This window comes from Balaenoptera acutorostrata, chromosome 13 (assembly GCF_949987535.1).
Source record: "Balaenoptera acutorostrata chromosome 13, mBalAcu1.1, whole genome shotgun sequence".
Taxonomy (NCBI): domain Eukaryota; kingdom Metazoa; phylum Chordata; class Mammalia; order Artiodactyla; family Balaenopteridae; genus Balaenoptera; species Balaenoptera acutorostrata.
Window position 1 is genome coordinate 72292888 of NC_080076.1, and position 17673 is coordinate 72310560.

The 17673-nt window shown below is 54.0% G+C and overlaps 1 protein-coding gene across 2 annotated transcripts; it reads right to left on the reverse strand.

Moving 5' to 3' along the window:
• Positions 1–1249: 1249 nt before the first annotated feature.
• GAL3ST1 (galactose-3-O-sulfotransferase 1) lies at positions 1250–16361 on the reverse strand. 2 transcript variants are annotated; one of them, XM_057526965.1, is made up of 3 exons: positions 16239–16361; positions 3468–3607; positions 1250–2685 (listed from the first exon to the last, which is right to left on the reverse strand). In XM_057526965.1, exons 2-3 carry the CDS (start codon positions 3596–3598, stop codon positions 1545–1547), a joined length of 1272 nt encoding a protein of 423 aa, XP_057382948.1. In that variant the 5' UTR covers positions 3599–3607; positions 16239–16361; the 3' UTR covers positions 1250–1544. The 2 variants fall into 2 exon arrangements, with proteins under 2 accessions (XP_057382948.1, XP_007170750.2); XM_007170688.2 differs by lacking the exon at positions 16239–16361 and adding an exon at positions 7484–7547.
• Between the last annotated feature and the right edge of the window lie 1312 nt (positions 16362–17673).

A 17673-nucleotide genomic window follows, 5' to 3' on the forward strand; every position in this document is an offset into this window, starting at 1 on the left:
CAACCGTCTTGGTTGCCCAGGACTGAGGCACTTCCTTCAATGTGGGAACTTTCAGTGCTAAAACCGGCACAGTTCTAGAAAAGTGAAACAGTTGGTCACCCTAACTCCTTCCTACCCTCCTTGGACCAGAAGCTCACTCCCAGGAGGAAGATTGACTCAAGCCCAGGGAGGTTGAGTGATCTGGCTGACTGATCTGGCTTCGAATTCTGACCCTGGCCCTAATTAGCTGTGTGACCTTGGGTAGGTCACTTAACCTCTCTGAGCTTTGATCTATAAAGCTAGGCTGTTGTAGGTATTTGGATAAGATATGTAAGCACTTGGCTTGGAACCTGGCACAAACAGGTCTCCAGTAAAGAATCTCCTGGCTGTGGTTTCTGCCTTTCATATCTGGCTGCTGGCTGCTGGTTAGAGACCTGAGGAAGGGTCTCTGTCCCCCGGGGAGGCTGAGGGAAGCAGATGGTTAGAGCTGACACATTCCTGCCATGGTTGATCATACCCGACATGCCTTGGTTGCTCTCTGGACATGAGCTCCAGGAGGGTCTAAGCCAACTTGCTGACTGCTGTCTGCTCAGGGCCAGCTCAAGGCTGGGGTGCACTATAGACATCTAATGAATATAAAATGTTTTTTGGATTAATTAAACTGAACTCCAGGTTGGAAGGGGAAAACCCAGGACTTAGGTAGGGTTAGAGCGCAAGCAGATGGTGAGGCAGCCTGGAGTGGTCAGTGGGGGAAAGGGGGCAGGCAGGGATGGGGTGAACAGACATTGGCTATGGAAAGGGTTTGGGGTCCCAGGGAGATGGCTTAGTACTGGGTCTGATATATCTTGCAACGTGACCTCAAGCATTTCCCTCTTGCTCTCAGAATGTTAATTCCCACATGGGTAATATGGGATGGTAATTGTGCCTACCTCAAAGGATTATCGTGAGGATTAATGAGATTGCACGAGGAACTGTTAGCCTGGGCCCTGGGCCTGCTGTTCATGGCTCCACCAAGTTCTCCCCGCCTCCCTGTCACACACACACACACACACACACACACACACAGTCTTCCAGGTCTTGGTAGCTCATGGGACCCCTTCAACCACACAGGGCTTCAGCATGTGACACATACACACCAAACCCTGCCATACCACTGGGCTCTGCCCCACAGACACACTCAGGTGCCCACCATGCTCCCTTGGGGTCCCCCAATCCCCACCAGTCACCCCACACACACCAGGGCCCCACCAGTCAGCACCACTGAGGCTGATTAACAAAAACACATCAAATTCTTTTACTTCTGAAGTCTCCCCTTTAAGGGGAGCCAGAAAATAGAACATTCTTTTTTGGAGGGAAGGGGATTTAATTTAAAAAACCAAAAACCCAAAACCAAAAAACTATAATTAGTCAAATACTGATCTCAGGCCCTGTGTGCGGTGGGCCCAGTCCTTGACTGGTTGCACCCCTGCAGCAGCCCCGCCTCACCCCAGGGGCTGGGGTGGCACCAGGAGGGCCGCGGGGGGAGGCCAGCGGGCCCCTGCCCAGCCCTCCTCCACAGGCGGGCGTCACCACTGCAGGAAGTCCCGGATGAGCTTCCAGAGCTTGGTGACCCACAGGTTGACGCCCAGGTCCATCAGGTACTGGATCTCGGGTGTGAGCATGCGCCGACAGAGCTGCGCGTGCCGCCGCCCAATGCTCTTCTTGAGGTTATAGCCCAGGATGGATTTGGTGCCCAGCGGCTGCCAGGGCTGCATGGCCGAGTCCTGGATGGCGGTGGCGTCCACCGCGTGGCCGCCGTCGATGCAGATGCGGCGCATGCGCTCGTTGGCGCGCCGCAGGGCGGCCACCTCGCGGGCCATGCGCTCGCGCCCAAAGGCCTCCACCTTGCACCAGAAGCTGGCGTTGAAGTGGCGGTAGAGGCGGGCGTCCAGCACGTTCCAGGCCGTGGCGCGCCGGTACAGCTCGCCAGAGAGGCGCGGCACTGCCGAGGCGCGGCGGGCATTGAGCTTGAAGTAGAGCACGTCCTCCAGCTCCCAGCACAGCAGGTCCTTGAGCAGCACCAGCGACTCGTCGAAATACTCCTGCAGGAGCACGAGGTGGAAGCGGCGCTCCACCTCCAGGATGTGCTCCTGCACCTGCGGGCTGCGGGGGTCCAGGTCGCTGTCGTAGCCCAGGTCGAAGAAGAGCAGGTTGCGGAGGTAGTGGGCGTTGTAGCCGTGGGGGTCGTAGTAGCGGTCTGGGTCCTGCAGGAACTCGGCCAGCTTGTCGCGGCCCGAGAGTTTCCACGTGAAGGGCACCACGGAGCCGAAGTAGTGGAAGGAGGACTCGAAGAGGCGGGCAGGGTCGCGGAGCACAGTGATGAAGGTGGCGTTGGGCGGCACCAGGCCCCGGACCTCGTCGTAGTGGAAGCGCATGTGGTTGCAGATGATGTTGAAGCAGGCCCCGGGCCGGTAGTCCTGCACCAGGCTGCGTGCGAAAAAGGCCGGGTAGTCGAAGTCGTTGCGGCCGTTGGGGAAGGCGAACTTGAGCCCGTGCTTCTGGCCGAAGCGGAACAGGATGTTGAGCAGCGTGCTGCTGGCCGTCTTGTGCGTCTTCATGAACACGATGTCGCGCCTCGGCTGGCAGCCTCCCGCCGAGCCGTTGGCCGGGGTTGGTGCCTCTGGCTCACTCAGGGCCGGGGAGCAGGGTGCTGCGCCCTCGGGGGTCCTGCCGGGTATGGAGTGGTGGCAGAGCCTCAGGACTTAGCACCCCGGGCCCCGCTACCCCAGGTCTAGAGAGCGGGCTGCTGGGGGTGGGGTGTGTGGCAGGGGAGCCCAGGGACCCAGATGGGCCTGCGTTCAGGCTGCAAGGCCTGGGTCAGTTGTTTGGCTTCTCTGGCCTTTCTTTCCTCATCTGTGAAACGGGGACAATAAGCCTGTTCGTGGTGTTGCTGTGAGGACAATAACACGTCTCATTCATGGCCACTGTGAAGTACATTTATCATGAATTAGCATTAGGTAGGACCACGTGAAACTTTGCAGGCCGAAATGGTCAGTTATTAGCAGTTTCCTCTAGTTCAACTTAATACCTCCAATTAAGGGCACAGGCTGTGCTGCAGCCTGGGCAGAACAGCCCCGTGGGGAGGTGGGGTGGACTCATGGTTAGGAGCCAGGCTTGGAGGCAGACAGACCCCAGTTTGAATCCAGGCCTGTGCCAGCTGTGTGCTCTTGGACAGGTCCTCCCCACCTCCTGGCCCCATTGGAGCCCACCGTGCAGATGGTGTTATTTGATTCTTATGTTCCATGTCAGGCTCTGTTACTATACCCACTTCACAGATGAGGACACTGAGGCCTAGGGTTCCACAGGGTGTCCTGCTCTCAGTGGGATTTCTGCCCAGCACAGCATGATGCAGGGCACAGTGTGGCCAACCAGGAGGTAACCGTGATCACGGGGGCAGGAGCCAACCCTCCCCCACCCCAAGCCCTCGGCTGCCCAGCAGGGCCACTCACGTGGAGGCCAGGCCAGTGTGCAGCGGGGGGACGGCGTAGGAGTACAGCAGTAGCAGGAAGCTGGTGAAGAGTGCTCCCAGCACCAGCCCCTTGGCCATGGACTCCCAGCGCTTCTTCTGCGGCAGCGGCATCTCAGACACCTGTGGGGAGTACAGAGCAGGGAAAGCATTAGGGGGCTGGCCCCAGGGAGCCCCCACCACCATCTCAGGCCTGGCTGGCTTGAGAGGCAGCCTTCAACATTGGGACCTGCCTTTGCCAGCTCTGTGGCCCCCCAGCAGGTCCAGACAGGGACAGAAAGACACTGGGCTGCAGATGGACCCGCTGGGCAAAGCCAATGCAAAGAGAGGCTAGGGAGTGTGGCAGGGAGAAGGTTCTGCTGCCTGGTTCGGTTTTAACTTTTAAGCTGAGTGCTGCGTACGTGGGTGTTCATTAGTTTATTTTTTACACCTTTTGGGGCTTCATAATGAAATCATGTCCTAGGTAAAAAGGAAAAGAAGACCCTTTCCCAGTGCTCTGTCCCCCCAGGCCTGGGGCCAGGTTTGTCTACAGGGAGGGGCCTGGGCCTGAATCCCTCACCTTTCAGAAGGCCCAGCCAGCCCACCTGTCTCCCGTGCCACCCTTCCCAGCTGCCCAGTGAGGGGCCAAGGCTCCTCATCTCTCCTTACTGGCCCCCGTGCCCATGGGGTCTGTAGGGGAGCCAGATGGAGAAACTGAGGCTCAGAGCGAGGAAGGAGAGGGCTCAGATCACACAGCCGGCCTGGCCTCTGTCCACACGCCATTTTTCTCCAACTCCCGGCAGGCAGGATTAACCGGATAAGTATGAATTTCAGATAAACAACAAATAGGGACTTTCCCACATGCCGCGGAGCAACTAAGCCCGTGTTCCACAACTACTGAGCCTGAGCTCTAGAGCCCGTGTGCCACAACTACTGAAGCCCGCGTGCCTGGAGCCCATGCTCCGCAACAAAAGAAGCCACCGCAATGAGAAGCCCGCGCACGGCAATGAAGAGTAGCCCCTGCTCATGCAACTAGAGAAAGCCCGCGTGCAGCAACAAAGACCCAACGCAGCCAAAGATAAATAAATAAATAAAATTTTTAAAAAAACCCACGACAAATAAAACTGTTTTTAGTATACATGTGTCCCAAATATTGCCAGGGATATAGTTATACTAAAGATTATTCAATATGTCTCTGAATATCAAACTTAACTAGGTGTCCTGGTTTTTTTGTTTGTTTTCAGTTTGGGGGGTAGTAGGTTTTAGGTCTAACTGTGGCGACCCTGTCGGCAGGGGGCTGAGGGCTGAGCTGTAATGGGGGCAGTTCAGGCTAAGCCATGGGGGGTCCAGGAGAGAGCTGCGACTTGGGGGCCTTCCCACTGCCCCTTAGCTGCAAAGCCAAGGTCCAAAACTTTCCACTGCTGCTGTGGTGCATGCTGCACTAGGCCCTGGGCCCCAGAGGCCAAGAGAGATCACGCGTGCTGCCCCGTGATCACACGCATGGCCCGTCACCACTGACCCTGCGGCCAGAGGTCAGCCAGTCAGCCTGGAGGAGGACCCCATGTAATTCCCCCTGGAAAAGTGACCGGAGGCACGCACAAACCTTTCCCAGAGAATGGGTACTCCAGGTCTGCCTGACCAGTCCATGAGTTTTCCGCTTCTCATCTACAAAGTTGTCCTCACAGGAAAGGACATGAAGAAGAAATTTGCAGAGGAAGGAACTATATAAGAGGGAATTTGGCTTCCCTGGTGACAATGACATATCTCTGTTCACTCTTAGGTGGGCAAGGTGGACAGGGTCAAGGGTGGACGAGAGTGTGAGAGCGTTTCCGGTACGCCTATCAAAGGAGGAAGGTACAAGCTCTTCCAATTCCAACTATTCTGCAAAAACACTTGGGCAAAGTCACCCATGCCAGGGTGTTCATGGCGGTTTGGTCAGAAAAAAGTTAGAAACAACCTCAGTGTCCATCAGCAGGGCACCTGTTCCACAAACCAAGGCCCCTTCCTAGATGGAGGCATCTGTACCTGCTGAACAAAAAAAAAAAAAAGGAAAAGAAAAAGAAACAAGGTGGAGCTGAGTGGACTGGCTCGAAAACACACCATGATTTACTAATGTGGAAAAAGAAAGTTCTGGAACACTATGCCCCCAAATCCATATAGGCAATAGGTAAATATACATAGGCCCAGAAAGAAACCACTGGAGGGGCATATTCTAAGTTTTAACAGTGGTATTCTCTGCGTAGCTGGGGGAGGGGTATAAAAGGTAATTGCTTTCTATATTATGCATTTCTGTAAGGGTTGCATTTTTTTTAAGGAGCACGTATTACTTTTAATCAGAAAAAGGCAATAACATGTATTTACTATATTTAAATAATAGATAAAGCTTGCGAGGTGGGAAAAGTCAGCTAGCGAAGGTCTGGTCACGAAGAGGCCTCAGGAGAGGGGAGGGGCCAACCTGGAAGCCCCGGGCCTGTGTTTCAATCACAGGAACCCCTTGGACCCTCCGTTTCTCATCTGTTAAGTGGGGAAGCTGGTAGTGCTGGCTTTTCCTGAGATGGGGCTGGCAAAACAACTAGCGCATAGTTATCGCTCAAAGAGCGTGGGGACCTGCTCCGGGTTCCTGTCTTTGTCGCCCTCAGGGTGGGCTCCCCCTGAACAAGGAGTGGCTGCCCCCCACCGCGACCAAGCACAAACCTGCCCCCTGCCTCAAGTGACCCCACCAGCCTCCTGTTCCTCAGCGGTCCCAGCAAATATCAGGACAGAGCCCTGGGCCAGGCCAGAGCCTCAGATGTGAGCCCCAACCCTGAGTGGGGCCCTGGGCCTCGGTTTCTCTGACTTTAAAACGGAGAGGGGTTCAGATTGCTGCCCTCTAAAAAACCCTGGGGCCCACTCCTGCCCCAGGAGCCCCACTCACCAGGGCACTTTCCAGAACTCTGGGAGGCGGCTGGCAAGGCTCTGTGTGCAGGTCAGGCAGCAGGGGGCAGACCAGCCTCCCAGGACCACCAATCAGGCTCTGCCTGGCCCCGCCCAGGACCGCCCCCTTGACCCCCATCACTGCTTCCCTCATTCGTTTGTTCATTCCCCCACTTTGGCTTCCTCAAAACCAGCCGGGCCTTGCCCTGCTAGGTGCCGGGCCCTGGGCCCTTTCCACCCTCTGGTTTCACTTTTGAGCCCTGTTACGAGCCAGGCCCTGGGATGGGGTCTCCTCAGAGCATCTCACTGACTCCACCCAGCTATCCTGGGAGGCAGACCCCACTGTCACACCCATTTTGCAAATGCGGAAACCGAGGCTCTGGGAGGTGACGTGACTTGCCCAGGGTCGCAAGGCAACGGGCAGGCCTGGGATTCGAGTTCAGGTCTGTTGGCCTCCAGTGTGCATCTTCCCGTTTGTCCATGGCGGCCTCTGCCTGGCATGTCCCAGGCCCAGCCCAAGCCCATGGGAAGGAGGGTGTGCACAGCTGGATGTTCCATCACAGAAGGCTGAGGCTTGCAGGCAGCTGACGGTCCCAGGTCTAAGTCCATGGGGTACCAAGGACAATCTCAGCCTGGCCCGAGCCTCACGGCCTGTAGCCTGGAAGACAGTGCAGCAGGGAGGCTGAGGCTCAGAAACGGCAGAGCCACCATCAAGGTCACACAGTGCAGCAGTAGCAAAGACAGGGCCAGAACCTGAGTCTCCTTCCTCTGCTATGGTGGTGACAGTCCCCGGCACTCAGGGCAGACCATACCCCCTCCCTAGCCCACCCTACCTATTCCTCTCCTCTGGGTTACCCTAGCCACATCACCCTCCATCTGTGCCAATGGCTGGCTCCAGGCCAGGCCCAGCAATCCTCCTGTTTGGCTGGACCAGCACACTCCAGGGAACAAAGGAGAAACAGGACTCATCCCCCACAGCATGCACACGGGGAAACCGAGCCCGGGATGGTGAACCTTCTGGCCTAGAGCATCACCACCAGGCAGGCCTCAGTCCCAGTCCTGCTCCCCCCAGGGGCCCGTGCACGGGGCAGAGGAAGACACACTCACCCCCGGCCGTGTCTGGATGCCCCTTTCCTCTCCCTGACTGAGCCACATCTGACTCCCAGGCTGCCTCTGCGGTCACTGGGAAACAGGAACGCTCCAATGACACTCAGGAGTGTGCTGGCTGGCTCCCTCATGCTCTAGTGGGTGTGAATATTCATGAGTTCCCTCCCTGGGGAGAGCAGGTGGCATGTCCCTGTACCCTGCAGGTGCTGCCCTGGCCCTCTGCCCCCTGGGTGGTCCCCAACCCTCTCTGGACCTCAGCAGCCAGGCAGCTCCTTCATCCAAGGGCTCAGCAAGGTCCCTGGCGTCCTTGGGCCAAGGACAAGCAGCCGCAGAGCCCTGCAGAGAGCCTGGGACTGGCTTGAAGGCCACGGGAGGGACAGGGAGGCAGGTGAGTTTGGGGAAGCTAATTTCTCCTCCAATCACATCTCATTTAAGTCTCACAGCTACCCTATGAGTCAAGTACCACTGTTAGCCACTCCCCAGGTAAAGATACCAAGGCTCAGAGAGGTGAACTCACCTGTCCAAGGTCACACAGTTAGCAAAGAGCAGACAGAACCAGAGTCAAAACAGGGACTTAACAAACTCTAGGGCTTAAAGATGCCAAGACACAACCTGAGACCAAGGTTTGTCTAAAATCTGTGAGAGCCCAGAGAGCAAGCAACTCAACCTGGAAGGCCCCCTGGAGGAAGAGTACCTGACCAGGGCTGGGAGGATGAGTCTGATGAGATTCCACCTCTCTGACCTCCAAATCCTTCATCAAAGAAGTACAGTACGGAATCCTGCCTGTCCTGCCTCCACCCTGTGTGAGGGATGGTGGCACAGGACACCCTGGACCAGCCTTGAGGGATTTGGGCTGATCGGAGATGCTGATCCTTCCCAAGGTCTCCGTAGGAAGAAGCAGGTCTGGGGGCCAGAGGCCCTCGGGCTCAGCCCAGGCACTGGACTCTCTCGCATCCTGTTCTTAGCTGGGTTCAGGTCTGTTCTCGCTCAGCCTTGCCCATGGACAGAGGGTGCCCAGAAAAGCCCCCCGCATCCTTCCGTCAGCAATGATGCCCAGAGCCCCCAGCATGGCCCATGCGTGGGGCTCTAGGGACCCAGGTATCACCATCAGTTATTAATAATCACTACTGTGACGGTCATTTATCCCACATCGAGCACTTTCATAGGACGAGCAGCTGCCAGTCCCTCCCAAGGAGCAGCAGGCGTCTGACAGTGTGCTCTGAATGCTCCTTCCCCCAAAGCCCCACCCCGCCGGGGTGCAGCCCGGCAAGCACCCACGAAACAGGGGAGGCCCAGAGTCCTGATCTCCCTGAGCGCTGAACCAGGTCCAGGGCACGGGATAGAGATGTTTTATCTTTTCTGGGCTGAGCTAGCTTGAAGACGGATGCATGGGAGAAAGTTGGGGCAGAGCTGGCATCAAATAGCAGACATGCTGGTTTATGAGCGTGGACCCTGGACCACAGTCCAGTCCTGTGCTCAGGACTTCCCATGCATCATGCACCCTCATAATCTTTGCAGGGAGTCCTTTAGATCCCCCACTTTATTGTAGATGAGGAAGCTGAGGCACAAGGAGGGGAAGTGACAAGCCCAATGTCACACAGGGGTAAGAACCTCGTCCATGTAGGAGTGGAGTGAAAGCTTTTGAGCAAGAGGTGAGATTGTGGGAGGAGTGGGAAGCTAGTAAAGAAGAGCCACGTAAATATTTTATTGACACACATATATATCTGTAACAGTAATATATAGTTTTGAAAAAATTAAACATTGAAATTTTCATATTTCTAAATATTGTTTTTGTCATAGTGGATCAAGGCCAACAATAAGGAAGAATCTGTTTGTTGCTTCTGCTCTTAATATTTCTATTTGGAATTTGATCACTTCCTTTTCTCTTTGATAACAACCCTACTCTAGTAGCCAATGTATACATTGCATTGTATACACTTTATTCAATTAATTTGATTCAACTGATTTTCATACAGTTCTTTATTAGCTGGCCTTTGGGGTTAGACTTCCACAAGCACTAATGGTACAAAAACTTCATTTTAGAATGGCAAATGATCATCTAATGAGAGTTTTGCTAGGAAAATTATTTGAGGAATGCTAGAGGATGCCTAAGGAACATTCTGATCCAGTGACTCTCAAAGTAAGAAGCGGAATATAAGATAAACTGGCAAAGATAGAGGGAAATTTCAGTGTAGCATAACATAGGCTTTTACTTTTTTATTATATATTCATTTACATCCAGAAAAACGAAGATGAAATTCTAAAGATGCAAATGCATACTAATGCTCTAATCCTATTGTCAACACCAATTAATTTTGTATGCAATTTTTGTTCCAGAAATTTACATTTCCTCTCCCATAAAATTAGTCTAGAGGCTGGACAAGTTACTAGTAACTAGTTTTTCAATTATGATAAGTGACCCACAGCCTAAAACTGGCTATAATACACACATAACACTCTGAACAGCTTCCTATACACAACCAGTTGTAAGGCTTTGTATAGATATGCCTTACCATCTTGCAGACATTCAGTTTTAAAATGTAAATGGTACAGGATATTGATAAACCAATTAGTGCTGATGCAGAGCAAATTCCTCTTTTATCTCAATTACATGATAATAGTTCAGGATAGCTTAAATCTGAGACAAGGGCAACTCAATAAAACAACAGCATCTTGACACGGTAAAGAGGAAAATGTGACTCAATTACTGTTTTAAAAAATATCTCAAGAACTTTGGCTCTTTTCATTGCTTTTATCAAAAGCTATGATATAAAACACTACTCTGATTTTTTACATATTTAGTAAGCAGTTTGGGGAAGTATGAAGAAAACACCTCAATAAAAGCATTTTCTAAAGTAAGAAGTGTTTGGGATTAGAAGATGCAAACTATTATATACAGAATGGATAAACAACAAGGTCCTACTGTATAGCACAGGGAACTATATTCAATATCCTGTAATAAACCATAATGGAAAAAGAATATGAAAGGAATATATATATTATATATATATAGATATATGTATAACTGAATCACTTTGCTGTACACCAGAAACTCACACGACATTGTAAATCAACTATACTTCAATAAAATAAATTTAAAAAAAGAAAAGAAGAGACACATGAAGCCAAGCTTTCCAGAGTGGGAGCGTTGATTGCAGAACCTGCACCTCCAGCCCTGCCAGAGGGGTCTCTTCCCCCAGTGTCAGTGACGTCGGCTCCGGCTGGTTCTGCCCCCACCGGAAAAAAATTGTTGTAATTATAAAAGCAGCACATGCTCAATGAAAAAAAGTTCAGACAATTACAGAAAAATATAAAGAGGACAGTGAAAAGAGCTCCATCCCCAGAGGGCAGCACCCTTAAAGCTTCGGCACAAGCCTCCTCACATTTTTTCTGTCTATCCATAGAGGCAATAGGAGGGGTCTCTGTTGGGGAGCACATTTTGTTTTTTTCACATATCAATAGATTGTGGACATCATTTTGTGATCACAATGAGTTTTAAACTGATCTGTTCTGTAGGTATTTACTGAGCACCTGCACTGTGCCCAGCACTGGGGTGCAAGATGCCCGGTGCACGGAGCTCGGGCTCTCAGTGCTGGACATGAGAGAGGAGCAAGCTGACAGCTGCGGATGCTGTGACAGAGGACACACTGGCAGGGCTTCCTGGAGCACGGAGAAAACACCTGATCCAGCCTGGAGGCGGGAGGAGCGTGGCCAGGGAGACTTGCTGGGGTAGGGGGCCCCAGCGGCAGAAGCTACAGTGTGTTTTCCAATTTCCAAAGGCAGTTAGTTCCCTTTCTCCCTGGGTACATGGCTAAACTACATTTCCCATCCTCCCTTGCAGTTCAGTGTCCTCATGTGACTGAATTCTGGCCAGTGGAATATGAGCAGAATGAGAGCTAATGAGGTTAAGTGGTCAGATCTTCTCTGCGGTCTCCTTTCCCACTTGCTGGATGAATGCGGGGGGTCTCTAAGGATCTGGAGGTGGGCGGGGCCATGAGATGGGAGGAACCTGGGTCTCTGCATCCCTGCTCACCAAACACCTGATTGGATTCAGGAAAATGACAACTAAACTGCCATTGTGTTAAGCCTTTTAAAACTTGGGGCTTATCTGTTACAACAGCTAGCATTACCTAACGCACCTGTTACCCTAGAATAAGCAGGCAAAGAGAAAAGCATGTGCAAAGGCCCAGGGCAATTGAAAAACTAACAAATATTCAACCTGGCTGGGAGTGTCCAGTACGTGTGCGTGTCAGAGGTTGGGTGGGCAAAGGAGATTAGCAGTACAGCCAGAAAGGGGGCAGGGGCAGGCAGGACATTCAGGGCCTCAGGAAACATGCTAAGGAATCTGGCTTGGATCCTGTCAGCAGTGGGGAGCCCTGGGAGGGTCTTCAGAAGTAGAGTGAGGAGATGGGCTTCCCATCAGGCTGCCGGATAGAGAATGAACTGCAGGGGTGGGAAGGAGTGGCAGAAGCAGGCACACCTAGATGGTGGCTGTTACAGCTGTCCAGGTGTGAAGGGACCTGGACCAAGGAGAAGTCTGGGAACGGACGGGAACCATCTGTAGGTCATGGCATGGACAGCATTTGGTGGGTGACAGGGTGTGGAGAAGGGGAGGAAAGAATCTCTGCTGGAGTGACTGGCTGGCTGGGAGTGGAGCTAGTTCCTGAGTTAGGGGAGGCTTTGAGAGGGGCAAGTTTAGTATTGGGGTTAGAGGGACAGCGTCGGTTTCAGTTTAGGACACATTGAATCTGGGGGATGTGTGGGATGCCCGTAGAATGTGCAAAGAGCAGGAGGAGCCCCTGCTTAGAGCACAAGAGATCTCGGGGGAGAGAGGTTGGGGGCCATGGGCACAGAGGTGGGAATTGAGGCCAGAGGAGGAGACGGAGTCACCAAGGAAAGGGTGAGGAAGGAGAAGACCCCTGCACTTATGGGAACAGGGAGGGAAAGAGCCCCCCAAGGAGATAAAGGGCCTCCAAAGACATCGGCTGCAGAACATTCTGTGGAACCACTGCTCCTGTGAACCATTCCCTGACTGATGGGCATCCATGCTGTTTGTTCAGTGCGCACACATAGGAACAGGGCTCTGGCAGAGAAGGTGGTGGAGTGAGGGTGTCCTAGGGCTGTTTCCTGTGGCTGGAAGGGAATCTTACGGGGACAATGGAGGAGACTTTAAGAATAGAGCAGAAAGACTCTCCCTACAGTGCTTAGAATGCATATTTGACAGCAACTGTTATAGCTCTAAAAGTGCCCGTCCTCAGACCCAGCACTTCTACCTGTGGGAATTTGTTCAAAGAAGAAAATCTAACAAGAGAGCTGAGACGGAGCACAAAGATGTTCACTGTAGTATTATTTAGCAAAGGGGAAAATTAGAAACAACCTAAGTGTCCAACAAGAGGGGATGGTTAAAAATATGTGACATTCATCCAAATGGTCTAATATGTCCTCATTAAAATGATGCCCATAATAAAAAAAAAAAATGATGCCCATAATATATAATGAAGTAAAAAAACACATATATACACACATATGTGTACACACATACACACACATAAATATATACTTACACACATATAATTTTGTTTTACAAAGAGTCTGTATTACTTTGGAAAAAATTAAAATTAAAAATAGCAACATTTCTATTTTGAAAAATTGCAGTCTGGCTGGAGGAGGAGGGAACCTGGCTAGTCTGAACCATGCCCCACCTTGTTGTGTGACCACGGCAGGCATGCTGCCCTCTCTGAACCTCAGTGTCCTAAAATGGGGAAGAGACAGCAAGGGTCTGGGACAAAGAAGAAGCTGGAAAGTGTGAGCTGCACAGTTGAAGGTGCAGATGGAGAGGTTGGCCCTCCATCCAGGAGTGCTGGGGGACTGACTTGCAAGAATCTGGAAGCTTCCTCCCTCTGAGACCCTCTGGAGGGGGTGCCGGAGTAGAGATGGGGAGGATCTCCCGAGGGGCACTTGTCAAGGAGCCCTGACATCTTGCTCCTACTGCCCCCTTGGCTGGGGGAATGGCTGCAGCTGGGTACCGGGCCTGGCAGCTGATTAAGAAAACTTTTTGATTTTGCGGGGTCAATCACCTATTCCCACGGTTCCAAATGGCAACCACACAGACATGCTTAGTGTCACCTGCTAGCTCATGTGACGGCGGGGAGACCGAGGCTCAGAACTATGAGCAAGCCCACAGGTCTTGCCTCGCTGCTTTGTCCAGGCAAAATCACCACCCCTCCTGATGGCAGATTTAAGTCGCCCCAAAGTAGCTCTAACTGAAGAGTGGCAAAACACACGTTAAGCAAGTAGTCAGTTCCTTCTTTATTAGCTTCAAAATCACCGAGAACCCCTCAGGTGAGTATGTGAGAGTTGGTAGTATCATTCTCCATAACTTCTAGCATGACTGAAATGTTTTTTAAAGGGATGTCATGCACTTGTTTGCATAAAAATATGTAAAATATAAAGGTTTTTAAAAAGGTGCTGAGCACTTGCTATGCACAATGCCCTGGATTTGCCTGCCCGTCTCCCTAATCCTGGAGAGGTTTGCCTATAAATCCCAGCTCCCCAGCTGGGCGACCTTGGGCAGGTGACCTCCCCTCTCTGAGCCTTGGTTTCCTAACAAATGGGGATACTTCAACCTTCTCATGGGTTTGCTGTGAGGATCAAACGGGATGAGGCATAAGGAGCCCTTTGCACACACCTCGGGTTATTATCATGACCCTTCTAGATCCACCTGGCAGGACAGGCAGGACCCGCCAGTACCATCTCCTGGAGGGCCACCCTCCCCATCCAAGCACCCATACTTCCCATGCTCCAGACCCAAGGTACCTGACTCCCAGATTTCACATCTGAGAAAATCAAGGCACAGAGAGGGAAGGACTTGCCTAGGGTCCCATGGCAAGTCTGGGCACCACAGGGATCAGATCTGGGGGTGCCCAAGCCACACCCCATCTCTGCCCTGGGGCTGGCAAGTAGGAAAGCATGTTTCCTCTGGAACCCCACTTCCTCTGAACCATCGCTCCTCACCTGGCTATTCCCTGACCCCAGCCCGCTGACCCCCATGGGCGCTCTGCTCCATCCTGCCCTCCCTGTCTGGAGTAAGACAGGGCTCCTAAACAGGGATGGTCCATATTCCTTGCTCAGTCTGAGGGAAGCAAGAAGCCCTTCACAAGCCTGTTGCCATGCCTGGAATTCCAACATCTGTGTATCGTTCTCCCAGGTTAATCATTGCCTCTTTCACCAGGGTGACACAATTAGTCCCTTAAAGCCTAGAGGGAAGGACACACTCCTCCCTTGCTGGACTGGACCCATGCCCTCAAATATCAGACCCATGCGCATCAGACAAGGGGATGCACAGGAGCAGGCGTGCTTCTTTGTCCACAGGGATTCCTTCAGGCAGGGCTCTGCCCAAGTGAGAAGCAGGGAGGAAGCAGTCCGAGGTGGCAGCTGGGAACAGGGCTCCGTTGTCTCTGCTCCCAGGGTAGCAGCCTGCCCACCCCCCGAGTGTCAGGCAGAGCTGGGAGCTAGGGAGGCAAGGGGGGAGGGGTCCTGAGCTGGGGGCTGGGGGCAGCCGTGGAAGATCTAAGAGGCTAGGACCCCAGAAGGGCAAACAGATCTTCAGCAAGGCTGGGGCCCTGAAATGGGGACTCGGGCAAGTTACTGAATTTGGAGTCAGTTTAGCCACATTTGAATTATGTGACCTTGGGCAAGTCACCGAATCCCCCTGAACCTCAGTTTCCCCCCTTGGATAATAGGGTTAGTAACAATGCCTCCTCTGAGGGGCAAGGGACAATGCAGCAGCATATGGGCTGCTCCAGCTCAGGCCTGCCCATGGCCTTACCCTCTCTGGGCCTTGGGTCACCCTCTTTGTAAAGGCAGAGGTTGGATTCTCCCAACTGCACTGTCCTCCTGAGGATTTCCATGGCACCTGTCACCGGGGCAACCCAGGTGATCAGGTGTCAGGCCTGCCGCCCTCTCTCCCTCCCTCCCACTGGTGTGGGTTACTGCAGCCAGATGTGTGCCCATCACCTCTCCTGCTCTAGGCAGGTGGGAGGGGGTCCCCGCTGGGAAGGAACCACAGCCTTGCTCTGTAATGTTACCAAAGCACCTTGGCTTGGCACCAATGGGCGCAGGCCAAGCTGGACCCCCTTTCTGAGCACTGGTCCAGGGAACAAGGGAACTGTTGGGTTACCTACGGGGCCATTCCTGGATACCAGAGTTCATCCCACTCCCACAAGCCTTTCCTTGGTGGCCTTGCACCCTAACTGGTAGAGGACAGGGCCTTCCCCAGGCAGAGGGGATCCATCTTTTACCCTGATGCCCAGCCCCTGCTCTGACGGCCCCTCTTCTGGGGAGGGCTGGTGGGAAGAGGGAAGATCCCCGCCCCTCCTCCCCCAGGGCTCTGGCACCATGCCCAAGATTAATGATTAATGAACTCCCAGTTCCAGCCCAGCTTCAGCCCCACCCGCCCCAAGTCCAGGGACTGGGTAAACCCTGGAAATGGGACCCTGGGAAAGAAACCAAGGGCCAGGCGAGCACCAACCTGCGCCCCCGCCCCCCAACCCCAGGCCCCAGCCTTCCCACCCTCTGTCAGCCAGGACAGGTGCGTGGACCCTGAAGCGGTAGTGCAGCACTCCCTCACCACTCAGGTCTAGAGTCTGGCGCGCGCAGCCCCAGTTCCGGGCGTGGGCAGCGCGGGCCTGGACCCCAGGGGGTAGACTGAGGCAGGGCGCAATCTGGTGATGGGTGCTGGGCCCCCAGGACGTACCTTGTCCCCGTCCTTCTCGGCCTTGGTGTGCAGGCTCGGCCCCGGGCCGCGCCGCCCGGGCGCTTACTAAGGCGGCGGGGCGTACCCGCCGGGTCCCCCAGCTCGGCCGGGCCTGGACCATGCTCCCGCCCCCGCCGCCGCCGCACCCTCTCCGGCCAGGTGCTGCCGCCAGCCTGGCCCGGCCCCCACCCCCCCCCACCTCCGGCGCCGCGGCCAATGGGCGCCCCGGGCCGGGGCCCCCTCCCCTCCCCTCCGCGCCCGCCCGGGTCGCACAGAAGCCGCATTCAGCGCGCCGGGGCGCAACATCGCGCCCCCGCCGCTGGCCCGACAAGGCGCGTTTGTCTCGGATGTGCCAACGGGGCCATTGTCCTGCCGCCGGACTCTGAGGCTCGGCCGAGCTCCCAGCTCTGTAGAGGATTCGAGGGTGCCTGGGAAACGGGGTGGCGTGGTGATGGTGAGGGCAGCCCAGCTCTGGGAAAAAGGAGGAGGCTACACTAGCTGCTTAACTTTATTCATTGGAAGATATGGCCTCTGGCTCTAGAGTCAGTGCAAACTGGGGACACATTTTTGGCATCTGAAATGTGGATGAGAGAATTAGGGGCGGTCATACCACTGGGAGGTCTCAGCTGACGCCCCCCTCTCCAAGGTGCCCATCACTGAGCACAGTGCCATCAGGATGCAGGTGCCGCATTCAGGATCTGACTCTTTCCAGTCCCAGGCTTCCCTCCTTCACCCCAGAGGAGCAGGCCCAAGGATGGGGATTAGTGCCTGCCTGGAGTTGAGAATGCTCAGCTCTAGCTGTGGGCAGTGCAAAACCAGCTGGCCACCCAGTGGGGCATAAGCCACGTCAGAGCCCCACTGCCCCCGCCATTACTGGGCGACTCCGGAATGGGGAAAATTCCACATCAGCATGACTGCCAGGGATTTTTCCATATCTTTTTTTTTCCTATTTATTTATTTTTGGCTGCGTTGGGTTTTCATTGCTGCGCGCAGGCTTCCTCTAGTTGCGGTGAGCAGGGGCTACTCTTCATTGCAGTGGGCGGACTTCTCATTGCGGTGGCTTCTAACGGAGCACAGGCTCTAGGTACGCGGGCTCCAGTAGTTGTGGCATGAGGGCTCAGTAGTTGTGGCTCGTGGGCTCTAGAGCGCAGGCTGAGTAGTTGTGGCACACAGGCTCAGTTGCTCCGCAGCATGTGGGATCTTCCCGGACCAGGGCTTGAACCCGTGTGCCCCTGCATTGGCAGGCAGATCCTTAACCACTGCGCCACCAGGGAAGTCCAGGATTTTTCCATAACTGATGGGCCCGCTCTCCGGCCTTGCCCTGGCACCCCTGCCATGGCCCTGGGATGTACATGCACCCAGGCAGGACCAAGTTATCCCCTAGGGCTGCAGACTTTGGCTCCAGAGGCCCTGACCCTGTCCCTGACTCTAGAAG